This window comes from Sycon ciliatum, chromosome 11 (genome assembly GCF_964019385.1).
Source record: "Sycon ciliatum chromosome 11, ocSycCili1.1, whole genome shotgun sequence".
In the NCBI taxonomy this organism is placed as follows: Eukaryota; Metazoa; Porifera; class Calcarea; order Leucosolenida; family Sycettidae; genus Sycon; species Sycon ciliatum.
Genome location: NC_088653.1, coordinates 12,784,756 through 12,809,069, shown reverse-complemented (window position 1 = coordinate 12,809,069; position 24,314 = coordinate 12,784,756). Strand labels below are relative to the sequence as shown.

The following is a 24,314-nucleotide window of genomic DNA, read 5'->3' as shown; positions in this document are numbered from 1 at the left end:
GCACACACACGCACGCACGCACAAACACACACACAGGCACGCACACACACAAACAGATGCACGCACACACACACACACACACACACACACACACACACACAGGCACAGGCACGCACACACACAAACAGATGCATGCACACACGCACGCGCGCGCGCACACACACACACGCACACACACGCACGTTGTAGCATCGAGAGTAGTGACTGGTTATAAGTCGAAGTCTCATACTTGGGACCTCAATTTCCCGGTTTAAGGTAGTTCGGGACACTTTGGCTCCAAAATCACTTTTTGTCAGATCTTGACCAAAATTTGGTAATAAGGACGTTTAATAACGCGAAAATTCGAACTATTGGTGGTGGTGATATTTCGCGAAAATCTATTTCAAAAAAGGAAACCTTTGCAAAGTTTAGCAATCCGAAATGACTTTTTCTCGAAGTTATTTGAATCTTATATTATCGTACCGTATAATGCAGCTCAGTCTCAAGCAGGGGGCTGTAAAATTACTACTCCCTGTAGTCAAATGCGTACCAAGAAAAGAGAAAGTTGAATACTTTCGCAAATCACTGCAACTTCGCGTCCAAGTTTTCGAAGTTTCGAGCTTTGTTTCTGTACTCATTCCCGGACTCGAATTTTCTTTCGAACTTTCGCATTGCTAAACGCCCTTAATACCTAGGTGCTGTAGACTATTGACTAAACAGTGCTAACTTCAAAGTGCCAATCTTGAACCCTGAATGCGGTTTTTCGGCCCCTTTCCTAAACCCACTTTTTCACATTGTTTAACATGTGTAGCAAGAAGGACCCATGAGTGTGTGTGATCCCTGGTAGCCTAATCGGTAGGGCACTGTCCCGGAAAGACAGGGAGGGGTGCTGGGTTCGAATCCCGCTCGTGGATCCTTCTTTTACAACAGTGGCGCCCAGCGTGGGGCTCGAACCCACGACCCTGATATTAAGAGTCTCATGCTCTACCGACTGCACCATTCAGGTTATGCTCTGTGCTTGTATTGATTCAGCTGATTGTGATTCTTGGTGTTGTACATGTCCCCTATAAACCCGTACTCACCCCCATGCAGTACCGGTACATCGTACACACATCATGACCTCCATATTTGACCCATTTCCCCGCTGCCCCTGCATGCAATAATTAGTACCATACACATTTGTAGCCCGTTTTCCCTCCTTCTGCCCCTGCACATAAACCACCGTACATTTGATCTAATTACATCCCTTTATAGTGTACATAGTCGGGCTATACACATAATATGCGCGCCAACTAATTGGGCGCGCTCATGCATTGCACCGTACATATTTATTGTAGTATTTCACATAATATAACGAGACTTCCCAGAGTCTAGTAGAAGTAGTCGAACCCTTGGTCTAATGCTGGTCACTGGATAATCTTTCCTCGTCTTGTCCAATATTAAGTATCCGTCTCCCAACTACTTGGTGCCTCTGGAAGTGTGTTAATCTGAGGGGCAAAGAATAACCTCAAACCATACACCACCAGGGATTTGGCAACATTGGGATGAACGGTTGCCACTGGTCCAATTAGCCTACAATACGAGTGAACACAATTCCACTCGTTCTACCCCATTCTTTCTGTTGTTCGGGAGGGAGGCCGGTCTGCCCCTGTCACTATGATCTGCCCATCCGCATATACCCTTCCCAGCTCCATCACCCACATATCCTATGCTGTACGGTTGAGGGATCGGCTGACCGCCGCCTATAGGTTAGTCCGGGAACATTTGGATGTTGGCCGCCGTCGTGCTAAAACCAATATGATCTCAAAGCAAATGCCGATGCTTTGAAGGTAAGACAGCTGGCGACAGCCCTAAATTGTTCCGGTATTGGGATGGCCCGTGGCAAGTTTCTGTTGTTCATTCCCCCCTAGTTTACACCATTAAGCGGCTTGGCGTCCATTCATCCCAGCGCATCACCATCATGACTGTCCACAGGAATAGATTAAAGCGAATCCTTGGCCCTGTGAACCTCCCCCAGCCCCACTGCTTTTATGGGCTCACTTGTATCATAGATACATTTGCGGACAGCCGCCTGAGCTATAAATTCTTGTTTGGGGATTGGTGTTCGTTCCTTGGCAGGATGACAATGCCAGATCGGCCACCTACTGTTATACGCATCCCATATTTGGATCTCGACCCCGGCATGGTTCATACACACTCCATTACCATTGCATGCATTGCACCGTATATTTTATTGTAGTTCACATAATATAACCAAACTTTCCATAATCTAGCCAGTAGTCGAATCCTTGCCCTAATGCTAGTCAGTCGAATCCTTGCCCTAATGCTAGTCAGTCGAATCCTTTCCCTAATGCTGGTGTCAATAATCTGTCCTCGTCCCGTGAAATATACGACTCTTAACTATAATAAACTGGTATCTCTGGTGGTCGTGTGTGAACCCATAACAAAACCTTTGATAACACTACGTCGCTCAGGCTCGCTGCAATGCCAATCTTGCCATGCCGATCTTCAGCCGAGTGTTCGTCCTCGCTGTTGGAGTGCCCGTTTGTCACATTTAGCTATTCCTCTTCAGCTGAGTGCTCGCTCTCGCTGTCTCCGGCAGAGTGTTCGTCCTCTGTGGAGTCCAACCCATTAATTGCTGTCACTGGTTTCCTTGTTGTTTGCTGTTTGTTCGTTCCCTGTGTTCAGCACCCTTTCCACGGGTCACCGCCGCAGCGCAGCGCAGTAGTAGTCGTAGTCCTTCTTTGACTACATTGGCGCCCGGCTTTGGCTACACAGCGACCCACGACCCTGAAGTGCTCTACCGACTGTACTGACTGCCCGACTGCCCGTATGAATCTTCCGCCGTTTCATTTCCCTGCGTAAGTACCCAAGCTTAAGTTTGTCTCTATCGCTTCTTTCTTATTCAGCGGGTGAATTCGTATCATTCTCTTGTTTGGGGATTGGTGTTCGTTCCTTGGCAGGATGACTGCACCAGATCGGCTGCCTACGTCGCTCAGGCTCGCTGCCATGCCATTGATCGTGTGGCACGCCAACGCATTGGCCATCAAGCCCCACAGCCTGTTGGGGCGGGGAAGCAGTGTAGCAAGAAGGACCCATGAGTGTGTGGTCCCCGGTAACCTAATCGGTAGGGCACTGCCCCGGAAATACAGGGGTGCTGGGTACGAATCTCGCTCGTGGATCCTTCTTTTGCAACATTGGCGCCTGGCAATGGCTCAAACCCACGACCCATCGTACCCGCGCGAGTAGGTACGGCGTGAGGACACAGCCTGTTGGGGCAGGGGAGCAGTGTAGCAAGAAGGACCCATGAGTTTGTGTGATCCCGGTAGCGCACTGTCCCGGAAAGGCAGGGGTGCTGGGTTCGAATCACGCTCGTGGATCCTTCTTTTGCAACACATGCGGACAAGATTCACGTAATAACTTGGCCAATAATTGAGCTATAGATCTGAAATTTGCTAGGCAGAGATACTAACGTTAGAGAATAAGGGTAAATAATATTATGTTTTTGGACTCTCACTGTGTGTGTGGTGGGGGGGGGGGGGGGTAGGCGATTTCGAAAAAGCGAATATTTGGCGTATTTTCGATACAAACATATTTTTCAAAAGAGAACCTATTGTCAGATTTCCACAGAATTCGCACATTAGATGATGGACAATGCACAGTAGAACAAGGCTACAGAAAATTAATCCCAAAAATATTTTTCTGACATAATTTCCAACATTACAATCTTGAAATTTGGCGTAATCCCATTCAAAAATAGTTTTCCAAAGAGAACCTATTGTCAGATTTCCCCAAAATTTGCACATTAGATGGACGACTGTAAGGGTTCTCCTGCTCCAGCACGTCTGGGGAGACGCCGGTGAATTTCTTCGTCAAGAGTGCTGCGGAACCGGTCCTTTGTTTCCCAGATGGGATAGAGGGTGAAAGGCACGAAGCAAATGACACAGACATTGTCCACAGAAAGGCAGAACGCCACAAAAAGCTAAAAGTCATAAGAGGAAGCAATCACGACTCTGATCTCCATCTGCACGTGCTTTTTATCTCCCGCCAGTTACAAAACAATGCATTTTTTGCAGAATTACCATAACGAACGTCGGCCCGTTATTTTGAGCTCTGTAACGTTTTTCCGTTACCCGATAACGTCTTTTGTCACGGCTGGTGGTGCGTACGGTAAAAGTTAGCTTTATCGTACTTTTGCTAAGGATCTCTAATGGCAGCTAAATCCCGATTGTAAGTCACCTACCCCTTTTTTAGATCAGTCTTTAGGTCTTAAAAGGTCGACTTATACAGGTCCTCCCTCGTTAATACATAATCTCTGGGAATTGACAAATGTTATGTATTAACGGGGTTTATGTACTAAACGAAAGTGTACATAACTTGCTTGTATACCAGAATTTTGCACTTTTTTCAACTTTTCTAAGTGTTTCTTGCTGCCATGACTAGGGAGCGAGATATTCTTGATTCCCTCGATATAACATAACAATTATGTTATAACGGTCACAGTCAGCGAAGATTCTACAGTTTACATGATACATGCCCAGCCGCGCCTGTACAGTCACTCGGAAAAAAACAGGGCTTTGTCGGTTTGTGATGTGCGCTCTGATTTCTGAGATAATTGCGTCCACAAGTAGAAACTAAAACACGACGTGCCTCCACTGGAAGGCCAAAAGACCAACAAATTATGTACTATTGAGGTAGGTGGCATGCGGGTACGGAGAAATGTTATGTACTAACGGGGTTTATGTACTAACGAATTATGTACTAACCGACAAAATTTGTATGGAAGTGACCACGTTTCGTCCGGGACTTGAGATTTCTTATGTACTAACGGGGTTTATGTACTAACCGGACTCGTATTAACGGGGGACGACCTGTATTCTGGAAAATATGGTGTACTTACTTCGGAGGAGAAGAAGCTGCCGCATGTACCGATACACCAGGAAACAAGCGGTTTAGTGATGCGTCCATCCTTCATGGCCTCAATCACCTCGTACTCCTCAACGCCACCAACCTGGTACGGCGACATACACATGCACACACACACGCACACACACGCACACATAATATAGACGGACAGACGGACAAGCAGACGAACACACTCACCGCCATGTAGATAGACATGCGGGCAGACAGACATACAGATACACACACACACGCCCGCACGTGCGCACACAGAGTTAAAACATGCATTATGATCCTTACCCAATGCGCAATCGTGAGAAGCCCACACACTCCGGGCAGGTAACCTCTGTACGAGAATAGCCTCAGAGTATCGTACTTTCCGGAGTATAACCCACAGCCAGATTTCTGTAACACTGTGCATAGTATGCAGATATCTATCCGATGTACCACCATTATGTTGACCATCGTAGTCTAAGCCGCATCGACTGTTTTGCGGTGAATTACTGGTGTTTTAAGTGCGGTGAATACTCCGGAAAACACGGCCATCATGGGTGAACACTTACCTCTCCAAGCATGACGATAAGCTGAACTCCGGGTTCGTCATGGAAACGCAGCAGATGATAGAGAAACGTGGTGCCCGGGTAACGGTCTCCACCGATGGCGACGCCTTCAAACACTCCGTCCGTGTTTCGAGAGATGATGTTGTTCAGCTCATTGGACATACCGCCGGAACGAGACACGTACGCAACACTGCGAGCAAAGCACAGCGAACAAACACAGAGAGCAGGGCAAACGGTTATAGTGCGTATCAAAAGTATAGACCTCTGGTTTCCAAAAAAAACGTTCGGCCAGCATCTACTCGAATACCACATAAAATCTGTCTTCACTTTGTGAATACAAAATCCGAAATTGAGGGAGGGGATTGTGGTTATGTACTCTTCTGGGGGAGGGGTGGTGGTGGTAGGGGATAGGCTATGTACCACTCTTCCTGTAACACATGTTGGCATGATGTTGCACATACCTGCCAGGCCGGTAGAGTTTGGAGTTGAGGATGTTGTCGAGCATTCCGCCGGTGTTTCCAATCTTGAAACATCCCGGCTTGATACCTCCGACCTAATGGACAAACACGTACACACGCAGGCATGCACACGTGCACACACACACACACACACACACACACACACACACACACACACACAGACGAACACACAAACGGGTGTACACATACACCAGAGCGTCCACTTACATGCAATTTCCATGCTCCACTAAAAATTTAAAAAATTCACCTTTCACGCGACACTCAATTTTGAGCGGCTAAAACCTGGTTCATAGTTCAATTCACGAACGGGAAATGCGTCGCATTGCGAACAAGTGGACTGAAGATCAACATGTTTGGCCCATCGCATGACCGTCACGAGATATGTGTGAGGTTTTTACCGGTAATCGTTCGTTGAAATCACGATTTGAAACAGCACTGGCCTATGTACCAAAATTAGTCTGCCAATTATCCGCTATAGTTCTCGACACATACCGTTGCGGGGCCGATGATAGCGACGTTCTTCTTGCTGGCGGCCACGATCATCTTGCGCGTCAGGTTCTCAGGGATGCCCTCGGCAATGATGGACACACTGCGAATCTGCACAGGCAAAGGTGAACAGTGCAAGGATACAATAAGGTGTGTGGTGGAAGTGAAACAGCAGCAGCAGCAGCAGCAGCAACGAACAGAATTTCATGACGTTCGTGAGGTGCTTTCGACTTGCACGTACTTGTATAATTATTAGTGTGAAAAGTGTATTCTTTTTAATGCACACAAACGGGCACGTACCCGGGCGCACGCGCACACACACACGTGTGCGCGCGCACACACACACACACGCGCGCACACACACACACACACACACACACACACACACACGTGCACACACACACACACACACGCACACACACGCACACGCACACACACACACACACACACACACACACGGCCAGTACCTGAGGGAACTCCAGGACCTCCATAGTGCTTTCGTACGCCGAACGCAGTGATGCAAAACTGATCATCGTATCGATATCCGGATGCTTCTCCATCGCTTCTGCCATTTTCCCGTAAACTGGACAAGCAAAACAGAACAATAGTCCAAATACATCACAGCTACCAAGTGCAATTACAAAAAAATCACGGATCTGCGCGCAGGGTGAGTAAAGAACCACCTTTCCGCGTTCATGGGACGTCACCACCCCATGATCAGGCGTCGGATGCAGGTGCTAAACGGTGGGGGAGGATAGCTCAGATCCACCAACCAGGCGTCAAAGGTCAAAATCCCATTTTCCGCATCCATGCTACCCATGTGCCATGCCACAAGTACGGAAGGTGATACAGTGGTAAAAATAGCCAGACCAAACATGGAGCAAGAACGTGCAGAGACGGAAGAGGTTTGGATGCATGAAGGATGATAGGTAACGGCCACCTTCTGCAGTAAACTACACATACACACACACACACACACACACGCACACACACGCACACACGCACGCACACACATACACACACACGCATGCCAAACACTCACCGGGAATGAAAACCTCCTTGGCTCCCCAATAGAACTTTTGACGATGATTGCCACTATTGGAGAAAAAACGCCACAAACAACAATGACATCAATGAATAACTTCCGTTGCTATGGGAACAGACAGTCCGAAATAAATAAAGGTACTCCGAAGTACTTTGAAGCAGTGTTGTGGAACAGCAAGCCACAGCCATAACATACCGTATACCGTACCCGGGGCATTCCCCTGCATGATCATAAATATTACATACCACTTCTCCTCGGAGTCCCCTGCATGCAATATTTACATACAGTACATTCAATCTTTTTTTAACTGTATGTTGAACTCATTGGATTTCTTTGTATTCTGTATCTCGTTATCGTTATCTTTTCCTCTAGCCCTCTCGCTTAGGATGAGCTTTCTTAAGCGAAGGCTATATACCTGCTTTATGCAGGTTGATGCCAACGCGAACAAGCAAAATAATAATAATAATAATATCAAACCAGTTAATAATAATAACATTCAACTAAATGTAGCCCGATTTCCCTTCTGGGACAACATTCTGCTTCCCGAGTTCTAGAGTTGGTTAGTTGTTCTTCGAGTTGGTTCTTCTTCTTGTTGTCAACCGTCCAACATCTTTGAAAGTTGTACATGTGGCTCGGAGTGAGAGTGTGAATACATCAGATGGGCGCGCAACTTTGTGATGACCCTGCTCTACAAATCCTCCTCTATCAATCACTACCAACATTACCGACTAATTCTTCTACATGAATCTTCCCACCTTTTAATTCCCCCGCGTTAGTACCGTAAAGATTTAAGTACCGTTGATCCGCCCCCTGCCGATTTTCTACCTGCGAAGCGATTTCGGCATATACAACGAAATACGATGTTGAACCGACGCTTGCACTGCTGTACACAATATGTGCCAATCCAGGATGAAAATGTGCACAATTTAGCACATCGAGTCTGATCCTCCAAGTTGTTGTACATCGTACTGCACTTGACAGCCTTGATCTAATTCCCGCCCCCTGCCGAAAAACCAGCTGGGAAGCGACATGGCATGGGGGGCGGATCAACGGTACTTTACGGTATTATAGATCAGTTTGTGTATCTACATTGTCATAGGTGATTCTAGCCGCAGTTGTCTGCCTGTTCGTTTTCCCTGATTTGGTCACAGGTGTCCCTTTTTCTGGTTTTCATTGGTTTTGAGGGACAAGATGCAAGCGGGAATAGTCTGAAGTGTTGCGGTTTTCCAGGTGCATAAGACCTATCAGCTTTACCAAGAGTACATGAAAACCAGAGTGTGCAGCTTGGGACCTTTTCTGCTATGGGTGTCCGTCACGGCGGAATTCCGTGATTACATCATATTTGGCGCAGATCTGAGGCGGGCAATGGCGTAGTGCGTACAACTGAGCTGCAGTTGTGCAGAAAGAGACCTGCTTGAATCCTGCTTGTACGCACTACATCACGAAAATGATGTAATCACGGAATTCCGCCGTGACAGCCACCCATCCGAGCTGCACACTCTGGTTTTCATGTACTCTTGGCTTTACTGTTTTGTGTAGACTGTAGAGTGGCTAGTTATTTATTTACGGCAAAAGTCCGTAAAATAAGTACCCGCCCGAAATAAATACCCCCCTCATTTCCTCCTGGAAGTCTTCAGTCTACTCCTGCCCCAGGGTTGTCGCAGTCAGGTTTTAGTCTTTGAGTCCAGTCCAGTCCATTTAGCCTTTTTTTACTCTTGCTCCGACTCATGTTGCCTGTTGAATATACAGTCGAACCTCTTTAGGACGAACACCAAGGGACCGGCGGTATTTGTTCGCAATAACGGGAGTTCTTCTTATCCATATTATGTCTTACCCAGTGAATACACAGTGATGAGTCCAATAGCGCTTGAATTCTAGTTCTTCTTAAGCGAAATTTTGTCTTATCAGTGTTCTTCTTAACGAGGTTTCACTGTAACGGCTATAATCCACCCAATCGGTGTATTGTGTCTGTGAATAAGACTACCAATACGGGCAATATAGTGAATATACCGTATTTCCCCGAATATAAGTCGCACCTTTTTACACTAAACTTCAAGGGCAAAGAAGGGAGAGCGACTTACAATCGAGTGTGACATCCTACTTATATGCATGTATTGAAACAATGTGGTTCGAACCTCAAAGTGGGGGTGTGACTTATAATTGAGTGCGCCTTACAATCGGAGAATTACGGTACATGTATACTTAACTAGATAACATTGGGGCCCAGCTTCGGCTTTTCCGCAACCCACCCCCGCTCTACCGACTCTACCTAATGAATATTACCGGAGGCTTTCAATTCCCCGCGTGAGTAACTTGGATAAGTTTGCATATCGTTTTAGCCATAAGTGTTTCTAGCCGCGGTGGCGTTCTTGTTCGTTTTCCCTTTTGTGTTAATTGGTGTCCTTTTGTGGTGTTCCGGGTGCATCAGACTTATCAGCCTTGCTGTCTTGCATAGAATACCTAGTATGTAGTCAGCGAACAGTTCCTAAAACCTGTTCGGTCTTCCATAATTGGTTTTGGAAAAAAATTATTCTGGCCACTCAATAAATATTAATAATAATACACACGGCTCACATCTTCCCTGAACCTGTTAGACAGGAGCAGAGTCGACGCATCTGTCAACAGCATCAAGCCAAGTTAGGGTTGAACTCCCGTCCGCTCTCCTTCTGGAGGGCATTTTGTTCTTCAGACAATGTCGACGCCGAGTTTGGCCACTCAATCTACTTGCATCATGCCCCGTCCTTTCTCAGGCAAGGAGAATGAGGATTTTGAGGCATTTTCGTTGGATTTCGATAATGCTTGTGATGCTAATGGATGGGATGACACCACCCCACTGGCTCGGCCTGTCCGTCCAGCCCCGATTAGAACCCGAGGGGAAACATCAGGCTCACCCGATGCGTTTATTTCATCTCGTGATTCTTCTTCTCCGGCTCCACCTAAGGAAGCAACATTTTACACTCGGTACTCTGAGGCTTGTTCTGACGTCCCGTATGCACCTGATGATATACCGACACCGAAACTTCATTATGCTGAGGAGACGAAGTTCAATCCTAGTGGTAAGCCAGATGTCTCCCTCCCAACTAGAGACAATGAGTGTCCGGGTCCCCAGCGTGGTACTGCCTTCGCTGCTGATAGGGTCCGCGAAGCTCCCCTTGGCCGTGGTTTGGGTGATTCGAGTGCCATCTCCCATAACCCGTTTATTGCTGATCTGGAGGCGAAGGTTGAGGATACTGCTCGTAAACTCCACTGTAAACTAGTGTCACTAATGTACGGTGGTTTATAGTTACTATAAACCACCGTACATTTGATCTAATTACATCCCTTTCTAGTGTACATAGCCGGGCTATATACACATAATATGCGCGCCAACTAATTGGGCGCGCTCATGCATTGCACCGTACATTTATTGTAGCATTTCACATAATATAATGAGACTTGCCAGAGTCTTGGGAGTTGCAGTCGAATCCTTGGTCTAATGCTAGTCACTTGATAATCTTTCCTCGTCCTGTCCGCCTATAATTGTCCAATATTAAGAAGAATACATTCCGTCTCCCAACTACTTGGTGCCTTTGGAATTGGGTCAGACTGACGGGCAAGTAAATGAATAACCATAAACCAGGGATTTGTCACCATTACTAAGTATAACCGTGGTAGAATGTGGGCAGTATCACATCCTTCCAAAGATCCTCACTGAAAGATACATGCCAGCCGAAGCCCAGTATGTTCGTAGAACCCAGGTACGTACCAAACGCCGCCAACATGGGGAATCGTTGTAGACTTTAGCCGATGACATTCGTCTGTTGACAGCCAAGGCTTACCTCAGAGCAGGAGAACTGGAGAGAGATGACTATGCTAGGACTATGCTAAGGAAACTAACGTTTTACACTCGTTACTCGGAGGCCTGTTCTAACATTGGCGCCCAACTTTACTCGACGCGGAGTTCTGCCTCCGCAGCTCACGACCCTGAGATGTGATTTACGTGTAGCGTTGCTCCCGTCACTGCTGGACTGTCCTTGTTTATTCGTCACCCCTGGACTGTCCTTGTTTATTCGTCACCCCTGTCCGTATTCGTCGTGGAGCTGTGTCGTCGTGCTGTGTCGTCGCGCGGTGTTGTCACGCAATGTCGTCCTTCTTCGGACTCAACATTGGCGCCCGACCATTGCTCGGAACCGACGACCCTCGTCCTCTACCGCCCGGCATTCGTCTCGCCGCCAGTCTCGTCTCGTCGCCAACCTCGTCTCATCTCCAACCTCGTCTCTTCTATGTCAACCTCGTCTCGTCCAAGTCATGCAGGTCAGCTACTTTCTTTATTGATTATGCTATGGAGTCATTTATCCAGGCTCGGCGAGTCACTTCGTGCAAGGGTTACGAACAGCCAACCTAGGACCATGCACGATGCACTTCGTCGGGCTCTTTATTCGGAAGCCCATTCCTTTCCAGTTGCCTCTGCCAGACATGAGCGTAGTGATCCGTACAGTACAGCTGTGTCTTCTGTACGCGATGAGCGTGCAACTGGGTCAGGTTCTAAGGGTAATAGCAACTCCCGTACACAGCAGTACACTAATGAACCCGATACGCTCACCCATCTCTGTGTGGCAGTGGAGAAGCTAGAAACTCGCCTGTCTGCCTCTGATAGCACTTTCAACAGTGAACCCCATAAAGGCCGCAAAAACAATTATGACACTTCCCGTGCGATGAGCGCAATCCAGGGTCAGGTTCTTTCAAGGCTAGCTCCTGTAGTCAGCCTTCCAATTCGAATGAACCCGGCGTGTTCACTCGTCCCTGTTTGGCAGTCGAGAAATTGGAAACTGCTCCTGTTGAGTCTGGTCATCCGACTCCCCATCACGATTACGCTATGCCGTGTGGTCCTCCCCGCAACTTTGGTGCACCCTGTGCTGCTCGTTCTGTCCACATCCACCCCATAATAACCAAGATCCTGGGTATGGTGCTCCACGACATGGTCCCCGTCCACGGTGGTAACAATAGCAGAGCTATGCAAAGCTCTGACTTTGTAACACAGGTAGTGTGTTTTGACAGTGTGACCCCCCCCCCCCCCCCCCCACACACACATGTGCCCTCACACACGCGGACCCCCCCCCCCCCCCCCCACACACACATACATCCCCCTCCCCACCCCCACACACGTACATCCCCCCCCCCCCCCCCCCCCCCCACACACACACATACAAACATGTACACGCTTGCAAGCACTGGAACGTACGTGAACGGGTAGACCATGGCGGCCACAGATGGTTGTGAACGACTGCAGGAGAAGTCGAAATCCAGCATACCCTGGAGAGCAAAGACATGGCCAATTGACCCATTGCCGAATATGGAATGTATGAGTAATGCTTGTGAGTACGCTGGGATCAGGAATGCACTGTCCAACACCCGCAGACGACCATGCCCAGGTGGCTGTGTGGGGTGTTATGAGAGTACACTGGGATCAGCAATGTACTGTTCAACACCCCAGACGACCATGCCCAGGTGGCTGTGTGCGGTGTTATGTGAGTACACTGGGATCAGGAATGCACTGTTCAACACCCGCAGACGACAATGCCCAGGTGGCTGTGTGCGGTGTTATGTGAGTACACTGGGATCAGGAATGCACCGGTCAACACCCCAGACGACCATGCCCAGGTGGCTGTGAAGGGTGTTTATGGTACAGATTACGTCATTGCGCAATGGGTGAGTTCAGAGTGTGCAGAATCTGTGAACATACAGTGCTGCTGTCGGATGTCAAAGAACGGAGCGCCGGAGAACAAACAGTCTGGGATTTCACCAAGCGCAGCACACCAATGTATACACGGTGACTCGACTGTGCATAGACTGTAGCACAGTCAGCTTCGCTAATGACGACTGCGGGTATAACGACAATTCGCGAATAACGACAGAATTCCCATGCCCAGAGCAAAGTCCCATCCAACTGTAATACGTATAATGAGACTTCGGGTACGAGGACACTTCGCGAAGAAGGACACTTTTTCTGATTACCTGCCGAGTGCCGTTATACGCAAAGTTGACTGTACACATGAGTACAGGCAGTAGTAATAATAAATAATTAAATTAATCTTTATTTTCAGGATTACCCAAAGGCTGACGCCTATCGGGGGGATCTCCTATTCGTGTAATACAATGAACATTGGAGTTGGGAAAACGAGAAAATGTGCAAAATGAGTTCGGAAAAAGAGAGATTCTGTACAAAAGATACAGTGAAAGAACGAGCAGTGTACATGTAAATCAATGATTGCACGTCAAAGGGATACCAGTGCAATGAGACTAACCTGGACTGCGCGTATCTGCATTCCCCACACCACTGCTCTGGTCTTAGCTGTGAACAGAGAGGTAGGGGATGGGGCTGTTGACGCCGCCAATTCAGCTGATGCTGCAGTGCTGTCAGTGGCTGAGGCAGAGCTTGCTTCCGATGTGCCCGGCTCCGATGCGATTGATGATGCTCGCTGAAGTCCAGGGCTGCTCCAAGCGCTCGCAACGCCGGCATTGCCCGCGAATGCGTCATCGTTACCCTGGCAGTGAGAGAGAGATAGATAAAGAGAGAGAGAGAGAGAGAGAGAGAGAGAGAGAGAGAGAGAGAGAGAGAGAGAGAGAGAGAGAGAGATAGAGAGAGAGAGAGAGAGAGAGAGAGAGAGAGAGAGAGAGAGAGAGAGAGAGAGAGAGAGAGGGTGAGAGAGAGAGAGAGAGAGAGAGAGAGAGAGAGAGAGAGAGAGAGAGAGAGAGAGAGAGAGAGAGAGAGAGAGAGAGAGAGAGAGAGAGAGAGAGAGAGAGAGAGAGAGAGAGAGACAGACAGAGAGAGAGGGTGAGAGGAGAGAGAGAGAGAGAGTGGGTGAGAGAGAGAGAGGTTTTCAAATTAGATCGGCCGTAACAGATAAATATACACGCACATGTTTACATCTACCCACATGCCCCCATCCACACATGTACATAACAATGGTCGTTCATATCATGATATTGACACGCACGCACGCACACACATACACACACACACAAATACACACACACACACACCTTCGGACAACGACTTACCCCTTCTGGGGACGGGCCGCGTGGGATTGGGATTTTATCCAGCGCCATGGACACGATAGAAGTCATGTGAGTTTCCGGTCCAAACACGTACATGTCCAGACCCAGCTTGCCTCCTAAGACACCAACAAAATTGAACAGTGAAGCAGTGTCATGTGACATGTTACTACGGTGATGCCAGAGCTGCTCATCAATACAGTGATGTGTGCACTGGTGTCAAACATACACACACAAGTTCTCCTTAATTAGCAGGCACAGTCAAGTTCGCTAACAACGACTGCGGATATAACGACAATTCGCGAATAGCGACAGAATTTCCATGCCCAGAGCAAAGTCCAATCTAACAGTATACATATAATGGGACTTCAGGTAAGTTATAAGGACATTTCGCGAATAAGGACATTTTTTGATGCCCCGCCGAGTGTCGTTATACGCAAAATTGACTGTAATCTGCTAATCTCTGGGCCATCCAATTTACCTTATCGTGCAAAGCTGGCTGTTTTATCTCACTTTGACACTTTGAGCCTATTCAAAAAAAGCTTTGTTGTTCAGTAGACCTCTTTGTGATTGGTTCACCGGTAACCTGAGCTCCGCCAACGAGCCCTAACAAGGTCAAAAGAGCTAGCTGCCAGGCGATTGTGTCAATATGTTATCTTATAACGTGGCTTATCTCGTAACAGGACTTCCCAATAAAGATACAAGAAACGCTGATTCGCAAGTACTTCTACTACGGGGTACCCTCACTAAAACATGAATCATCGGCAGTTCAACCTGTTACTAGAATAAGCATGCAGGACTGACCGCATTCGCTGATCACGCGCAGTCCTTCCTGGTAGTTTGGGCCGCCGCGCCGTATGAATATCTTCACTTTGTGCTCCAGCAGTGCTTGCTGGTATTGCTGTAGTGCACGCACGATACCCTGAGAGAGACACACAGACAGGGGAGAAGGAGAGATAGAGTAAATGAGTCAGTGAGGGAGTGAGAAAAAGATCAGAGCAAGAACAAGGGAAGGAGATGGAACGGAAGACCGAGTGAGAGTGAGTGAGTGAGAATGAGAGTGAGTGAGTGAGTGAGTGAATAGCTTAGTGGTAGAGAATCCCTGGTCATAAGCGAAGGTCCCTGGTTCGAGTCCTGGCGGTGACAGTAATTTTCGTCTTCTTCAGACTTTTCCCACTTGCAACTTTCCCTCGACAATACCGGTAGTACCGGTAGTGAGGAGAGAAAACCCCTCCCTGATTGTTACTTCGTTCGAACTTGACTTGTAATTACCGGTACAAATACTTCCTTTTGACTGTTTTCTCATTTTCGCAAGTGAAGCTTTATCTAGCCACACTTTTTATTCTATCGCCATCATAATATTGGGCATCAATGCCCGTTTGGTTTGCGATGTAAAATAAAACTTCAAACAAACCAACAAAAGTTCAAGATTGGGTTGGCGCCTAGCCATACGCACGTGGCTCTGTGCAACATTTACACCAAGGGCTTAGGTGCGAGTACTACGACACGGAGAAGTAAGCAATCACCGCTGGCGCGTTCTCACCTTGAACGTAGCGGCAACGTTTGTGAAGTTGGCAATTCCGCCGCCAATGATCAACACTTTTCCTGCAGAGAAATACGGGCACACATGCACGCAGACACACACACACACACACAGGCACAGACAGACAGACACACACATCACACGCATTAGCTATCCAGAATTCTCAGAGGATGTTTTTTGCAGGTTGAAAGTGCAGTCCATGGACCATAGGACATGTTGAAAACCTGTACAAATCGACATTCGTCTAGCGTTTAATTTAGCTTGAAAAGTCAGAGCTACTTACCACGATCGTCCTTCTCCTTGGTCATGAGAGAGAGGATGGTCTTGGCGTACTCAAACGTCTGCGACTCGCTTGGAGCGCCAGAGTACTCGCCATAGTTAGCCAGCTGATCACAGAATCCCAGGTCGCAGATTGTATCGCTGAATGGAAGAGAGAAAACAACAAACCCCAGTGGAAAAATTAGAAACGCAACGACAGTCGAGAGCCGATTCCTTGAAACAGTGATGCCCGGTCGTCGACGCACAGAGAACTGTGGAATGAGTGGAATACAGTGCAATGAAACATCACAAAAATCTGGCAAAGAAAAGAGAACGCCATCTTCAGGCGGGTAGCCCGCATGGGGCACGTAGGGGGGAGGGGGGGGGGGGGGGGCACGTGCACCCCCCTCCCCCCCCCCCCCCCCTACACAATTAAAAAAGGTTCGGCATGCACATAATGACCATGAATTACATACGCCAGTCATCGTACACATATGCGGCCATGCACCCCTAAAAAAGGGGGGACCAGCTATGCCCCTGTCTGATCTTGCCCGTACCTGTAAATCACTGAGGCACCACCTCCAGCAACCATGGTCCAGACGCGGCCTTGCGGATTGAGAACCGTCAGTTTGAGCGACGCGCCGCTCTTGGCATCCATGTCGGCAATGTACGCCTCCTGTGTGTATCCACGGTGGGACAGACAGAAGTTCATGTAACACACGTGAGCAGTACGGACACAGACGCACACACACACACACACACACACACACACACACACGCGCGAACACACACACACCGCAAAAAATGTCATGAGTTTTTTCCAAATCACATCGCAAAGCTCGTAAATGAATCTCAAGTAGTGACCAAAGTCGAGGGGACCTACGACTCGTCTGAAAACTACAAATAAGAAATAGATACAAAGGCATGTGGATCGTGAACAGTGGAGCCAACAAGATGGCCGACATCACATGACTCATAGATACAAAGGCATGTGGATCGTGAACAGTGGAGCCAACAAGATGGCCGACATCACATGACTCATAGATACAAAGGCATGTGGATCGTGAACAGTGGAGCCAACAAGATGGCCGACATCACATGACTCTTAGATACAAAGGCATGTGGATTGTGAACAGTGGAGCCAACAAGATGGCCGACATCACACGACTCATAGATAAAAAGGCATGTGGATAGTGAACAGTGGAACCAACAAGATGGCCGACATCACATGACTCATAGATGCAAAGGCATGGCCGACATCACATGACCCATAGATACAAAGGCATGGCCGACATCACGTGACATGACTCATAGAATAGATACAAAGGCATGTGGATTGTGAACAGTGGAACCAACAACATGGCCGACATCACATGACCCATAGATACAAGGACGTACCTCTGGGTAGGCGTCACGTCCAAATGGCGGTGGATAAGCCACATCGCCCCACGTGGCCTTGCAGAGATATTCCGCCGTGGCGTCGAGTTTTGCCGCTAGATCCAGAATGTACACTAGGCCGTCGTGTATGACTGTATACGTGAACACACAGACACACATGTGCACATAGGCGCATGCACACACGCATGCATGCACGCACGCACACACACACACACACACACACACACACACACACACACGTAGACATACACAGCAGCAGAAGCAGTGTTGCCAAAACCCATCAACTTCCTTCCGTTCTTACTTTCACGTACTACAGTCTACGTGCGGTTGAGTCATCGTGTATACATTGGTATGCTGTGCTTTGTGAAATTCTAGCCTGCCCGTTCTTCGGCACTCCGTTCTTCGGCGCCCCGACAGTATTGTATCGTTTCAGGGGTCGGACTTCACTTGACATCACTGTCACGTTACTACGCCGAGTCTTGTGTGACATGCGGTAGTAATTTCTCGCCAAATAACTACTCACCAAGCGGATTGATCTCCAGATAGGTGAAGTACAGATCCACATAGACCTTGTATAGAGCTACGATGAAATCAACTAGCAGGCTGGAAACAAGAACAATAAGAAGAATGATAAGAACGCAATAGAAGGCTGGAAACAAGAACAAGAAGAAGAACAATATGAACGCAGCAAACACAAAGACACATGAACGTGAAACTGAAGCTGAGCGACCAGAGAAATGAAACAAGAACGCTCGCACATGCACACACGCACACGCATGCTATCTAGACTGCAAGCACAGCACGCATGTGGAGACAAGAATCACGGCTCGCGCGAGATTTGCTTAGACTGAGTTTTCACGTCCGTAGAAAAGTCCCCCCCCCCCCCCCCCAGGGGTCAAGGCGGAGACGCAGCTCCTAAAGAAACAATGCAACATAATGTTCACCATCGCAGGTAATTTGCCCACACTTGCAGTGGTGGAAGCGCATATTGAATAGACATTTCGCAGTGTGCTTAGTTTTCGAGTGAGTTGCATACGAGCCCCGCGCTGGGAGCAGGGAGCGTGTTCTGTGCTAGCAAATGCGGTGATACATGCGTGAACCACTTTACATGCAGTGAACTGCGCCGACACCCACGGTCAACTGGGTACTCACTACTCGGAGTGAGGGTAACATGGATGCAGCTAACGAGTTTAGCCCCCTTGTCGGGCATTGGTTGTGAGACTTACCACCTCACCCTCGCCGTTAGGCGCTGCATCTGCCACCCTGGTATCACAGGCATGGTGGTGGCCTGGCACGAGCAAAACTTCCTAAGCTGGTTGTGTTTCTCTACGCAATTGTATAGCCGTTTGTAACGCGGACGTGCAAACTTTACTTTTTTTTGTATAATAAATTGTCTTTGCTTTTCTCATTGTTGTGTCATGGAAAATATAACTGGTTGCGGCTCTGTAAACCAGGATAATTGTCAGCAACCAAACTGTCCTTTTCATGTTTGTTCGGCTTTCCAAACTATCACTTACCCGTGTATGGAGGAAGGTGCTGCTGCGGTGAGCTGCTCTAGACTCTCCCTGCTTGGCGTGGTTCCCACGGGAACGTCGAGTTTCTTCGCCTGGACAAAGCAGAGGAACAGCACAGGGAGTAAGACGGAGCAGGGGTGCTTGAAAGTATGTTGGGTGTGTGTGAGTGTGCGTGCGTGTCGGGGCAGTAGGTGTGCGGTGAGGCCGCGTTGCCGTCAACCGGCCGAGCCCACAGCAAGCTAAGCATAAGAGTACGCCCCGCGGAGTCTTGCACTTTTCCAGTGCCCATCCCAATCCTTGTCAAGATTCAGAATTCTCCCCGGCCATTCATACTGAAGCCAAAAACAAGCGGCAGCAGCGACTGCATGAGAAGCAGCAGCAGCAGCAACAGGAGCAGCAGAAGCAGCGACAACAGCAGCAGCAACATTAGCAAGGACAGCAGCAGCAGCAGCAGCAGCAACAGCATAAGAAGCAGCAGCAGCAGCAACAACATAAGAAGCAGCAGCAACAGCAGCAGTAGCAGCAACAGCATAAGAAGAAGCCGTAGCAGCAACGTGTGTGTTGCCACATGTCCGTTGCAGTAAAACCGTAAAACCATACCTTGGCGTCAACATCACCGATGTCCACACCGCCTTCGTGATGAAATAATATCGTGTCACATGATCGCGTTGAGTGTATACACACATACACCTCTTCATCCTGTGCAGGTAGATGAGAGGGTGACGGAGGGGATGAGCAAGGGTATAATATGAATAAACACACACACACACACACACACACACACACACACACACACACACACACACACACACACACACACACCACCACCCGGGAATCAAGAACTCGGTGATCTGGGCAATTTTTTTCAAGAAACCAAAACAAGTTTGGTTATAACCCTCCCCCACCCGGTCTCCAACTCTCTCCCTCTCACACATTGGCAATGTGTGGCATCAGATGGTCTAGTTGGTCACTCGGTGCCAGACAAGTAGAATGTCGTCACTCAGAAATTCAACCTACCTGAGAGTGTGCGACGAATGGCTCCACAATGAACGTGTTCAGCGTTCCGGTGGTCTCTCCAACCTGCGAACAGTGCACAAAGAAGCAGCGCAGCATCAGCCACCGGTAAGCGTGGTATGTGAACACACGCACAAGTGTGCATGTGTAGCGACCTGACTCACTGAGTATTACGTCATTCTACATACGCATGCGCAGGAAATAAAATCATTCTCTTCAGTCTCAACTTCTTTGACGGCCGGTTGGCCAAAGTAGCCGTCGTCTAGGGCCCGACGTAAAACCCTAAATCGGTGACCCCATGCACGTCTCAAAGACCAGGTGCGCGACTTGTCATCACACAGTATATGTATGAGGTACACCGGGTGACCTGGCGAAAGAACGTACCGTGACTTGCTTGCCCATACGTTCGCGAATCCAGCCATCCGCCTCGTCCAGGCTTGCCTTTACCTTGATCAGTCCCAGCTTACCGCGACGCTTGATCAATTGATCCGGCTTTGCCACAAGTTCCTGTACATACAAACACATCGCAGACCGTCACAAGCAAATTAAGTAAATTAGCGTGTCCGTTTCCAAAGGTAGACTTATTTGTAGTGACTGTACCGTGTCCGACGCCCCTGATCGGATAGGCACTCTTCGTTTATAAGGGGTTACCGGTAAGGCCGATTCACAATACAACTTGTTGCGCGCGACGCGACACGCGATTCGCGGCGGGCGACGACAAGAAAGTGACTCGTCGCGAGCTGTCGCGTACAGTCGCAATGCACCTGTCGCAGAAGTTGAAGAAAGTTCAACTTTTGCGACATTTTATTAATTTATTAATTCCACGCCCTATGGCATGCAATTGCCAAGTAAAGGGGAGGGGGTGAAAGCCAACCACTGCTGAGGAACGTAAAGAAATAGAAATAGAAAGAAAAGAAGGAGAAGGAGAAGGAAAATGAAAAGGTAACTAGGAGGACATGCGACGAGCGACGTACGCAAATGGAGTACAGTTCCTACCTTGGATGCACGTTAAGTGCACGTGCATGGTACTACTAGTGCAGAAGGACGTCGCAAAAAGCAAAAAGATTGCGAGCCGTGTGTCGTTAAAACGCGTTGTTGCAGCTCGTCGCAGGTGTCGCAAGTCGCATGTGGCGTCGCAAACAGTTGTATTGTGAATCGGCCTTATAGGGCCTAGGGGTAGGCCGCTTGTATTATGTAGTACACGACCATTGACATATAAGGACTATGCTGCTCCTCTACGCGGTATGCATTGTACACCGTACTAGCTTCCATATACGTCGATGTCTTGTGAAATACAACCAGTCCCCCACTCTCACTGTTCGCATACACACGTACGTACGCACATAAACACACACACACACACACACACACACACACGCATGCACGCACGCACACACACACGCGCACACACGCACGCACGCACACACACACACACACACACGCACACACACACACACACACACACACACACACTTGTACTTGCTCACTGCCAAAACTGGTCACGTGGGTCTCCCCGGGAGAGGGGAGAGAGACTCAAAAGGAATCTTGGAAAGATGACTCAATTGGCCATTGAACCACCCAACGGCCGACACCCCCTGAAATCCCCAAACTAGGGTGGACTTGAAATGATCCCACTTATGGGCTCACCACACACACACACACACACACACACACACACACACACACACACACGCACGCACGCACGCACGCACGCACACACACACACACACACACACACACACGCAGTGGAACGAGAACACTGCAAGGCAATGAGTGGATACACTTCTTTGAAGTATGAACGCACCAAATCATTTCCTGTAGAAGGCTGAGGGTTCCAACTATGGACTCCATAGCAGATCTGGGTAAGCTAGCTCCTTAATAGGAGTGCGTGGGGTGATAGTGATTGTACTAGTTAGTACGTGTGTATTTATCCAGGTAGACCTCACTTATCTGATCCTCTTTTATCCGGATCCCTCGCCATCCGGAAGAAAATCGTTGGCTACCGATGTACAGCATATGCCATGCATTCTTGCAGTGTGTGTGTTCGATTATCCGGTTCCTCGCCTATCCGGATTTTTTCGTGGAAATAGGGAGGTGTGCGGTGTAATACGCGAGGTCTGACAGTACTATTTTCACCGCAACGTCGCCGAAAAGGTAAAGTATGGTTACGTTCTATTCAGTACAACCGGAAATAGGAATATGAGGAAGAAGTCCAAGAAAACAAGCAGAGCACAAGGGGTACAAACAGATTTTTACCGGTATTACCGAATTTGAGTTTGCCTTGTTCGTCCTGCCAATGAATGTGTCATACAAGTAATGTCTTTTCCTGAACGTTCGAACCTTTTTTTCAAATTGTCACTGCATGTGAACATGGTTTACCCATGTTGTTTAGTTTTAGACTACATAGTTCTTGGCTGTAGTTCATAAGCAGAATTGTAAGATCATGTACAGTATACTGGTGTTATGTCGCTTTGCCACTATGTACCGTCGTAAGCTGTCATGATTCCTGTATTCATCCGTTTCCAGTTTTATTTGTTGAAGTAAATAGTTGACATTTCGTGTGTGTTTTACGACCGTCTTATTACGCTAGGGCTTACCGGGTGTTAGCGGCCGTCGTGAGTTCCCTTCGGGAACGGACACGATAATTTACTTTTTATTTTTTTATTACATGCATATTTCTTTCGCCTATTCTGCAGTTGCATGTGTGTGTTCACCTCATTGGCCTCGCTCGTTCCTCATTTCTTTTGTTCATTTGGTGATGTCAACGCGGACAAGCGTATAAATAAAATAAAATAATCATTACCGAATTTTCTTATTTTCAAATCAATGAATTACAAACGCAACCGGGGTGAGGCATCCTGCAGCTTCATAACTGAAAGAGGAAGGGTATGATTGGGGGCGCTAAAGTACAGGTTTACCGGAATGGCGAGCACACAATCATGCTCATTCCCTGGACACTGCAAATTCACAACTCCTGGTTTACCGTATTATTTTGACGTTTCGGCAACTTGCCATCATCAGAATACAATAATAATGAATTACAATTAGCGAAAACAAAAATTAATGGCAGTCGGAATGGGGAAAGAGTGCCGGTTGCGCCGCAGGGGGTTAGAGAAGAGGGAAGATCGTGGGCAGACTCACCGTGTTAGCCAGCCAGCTCTCTCCTGCGGACCGCGACAGGGCGCTCAAGTCGGTGTCCGACTTGACAGCAACGCATCTGCACTGAGACAGACAGGACGAGCGCTCTCCAAGAGCAGTCGGCAGGTGGCGAGCCAAGATGCTCTTGCCATCAACCTCACGCACGGCTTTGGCCGACATCCTTGCTGCGCGAGGAGCAGTAAGAACCTCTCCGCATAGAACACTGAAAAATACTCCAACCTCACTCCGACAACCACACACGTGAAATGATTTGGAAATGACCTTGCCCCTTTGTTTGAATTGTATTTTGTTCTTATGGGCACACTACACATCTGCAGACTACTCACCGGCTCGTACGATGTTGTATTGTTGATGTACACATGGCATTTTTCCATTTTTGTGACTTGACATGACAGCGTTCATTGATTGACAAAATCCCGTGCGGGTTTGATCTGGTGTACACGGCACATTTTCAGAGGATTTTTGTCTAAACCAGCCCTGCTAACACTCAACTCGGTGAACTCATATGCGTGCACGTGCACGTGATGCGTGCGCTCCTGATCCTCTGAGATAGATTTTAACCAAGTCGCAGCCGTGTACCCGAGGATTCGGCTAAAATCGGCCAGCACGGGGGCACCGCATGCACCTACAATAGCTATCACGTCACGCACATATACGCATACATGATCATGCACAAAAAGTACCACTACAACTAGTACAAGGCCAGGCGCGCGCGTACCGACCGTATCGTCGAACACGTGGGTGAAGTGCACGTGCATGCGCAAATCTTGACATCTACTGCATGCACTACTGTCTGTACTGATTATGATCTGGATCTCGACAGCTAGCTAGCTGTTTGTGGTGCAGCTACATCATTCACCCAAGTCACACACACGCAGATGTGTATCTGGCTGCCTACCCTAGTACTCGTAGTACTCAAGACAATACGTCAATAGTGACAAT

At 48.2% G+C, this 24,314-nt stretch overlaps 1 protein-coding gene across 1 annotated transcript in view; it reads right to left on the bottom strand.

Moving 5' to 3' along the window:
• Positions 1-23,649, bottom strand: part of LOC135827550 (ATP-citrate synthase-like) — a 32,620-nt gene extending 8,971 nt beyond the window's left edge. Inside the window, exons 1-20 of the mRNA XM_065340026.1 lie at positions 23,355-23,649; positions 20,598-20,720; positions 20,217-20,279; positions 19,800-19,898; positions 19,203-19,291; positions 18,209-18,288; positions 17,686-17,816; positions 16,845-16,963; positions 16,313-16,449; positions 16,030-16,091; positions 15,291-15,408; positions 14,493-14,605; positions 13,736-13,975; positions 12,673-12,743; positions 7,449-7,501; positions 6,874-6,989; positions 6,413-6,517; positions 5,903-5,994; positions 5,445-5,631; positions 4,880-4,990 (exon numbers count right to left, since the gene is read on the bottom strand). Coding sequence (XP_065196098.1) covers positions 4,880-4,990; positions 5,445-5,631; positions 5,903-5,994; positions 6,413-6,517; positions 6,874-6,989; positions 7,449-7,501; positions 12,673-12,743; positions 13,736-13,975; positions 14,493-14,605; positions 15,291-15,408; positions 16,030-16,091; positions 16,313-16,449; positions 16,845-16,963; positions 17,686-17,816; positions 18,209-18,288; positions 19,203-19,291; positions 19,800-19,898; positions 20,217-20,279; positions 20,598-20,720; positions 23,355-23,531 — 2,286 coding nt within the window. The 5' untranslated portion in view covers positions 23,532-23,649. The remainder of the gene's footprint in view (positions 1-4,879; positions 4,991-5,444; positions 5,632-5,902; positions 5,995-6,412; positions 6,518-6,873; positions 6,990-7,448; positions 7,502-12,672; positions 12,744-13,735; positions 13,976-14,492; positions 14,606-15,290; positions 15,409-16,029; positions 16,092-16,312; positions 16,450-16,844; positions 16,964-17,685; positions 17,817-18,208; positions 18,289-19,202; positions 19,292-19,799; positions 19,899-20,216; positions 20,280-20,597; positions 20,721-23,354) is intronic.
• Positions 23,650-24,314: the final 665 nt, after the last annotated feature.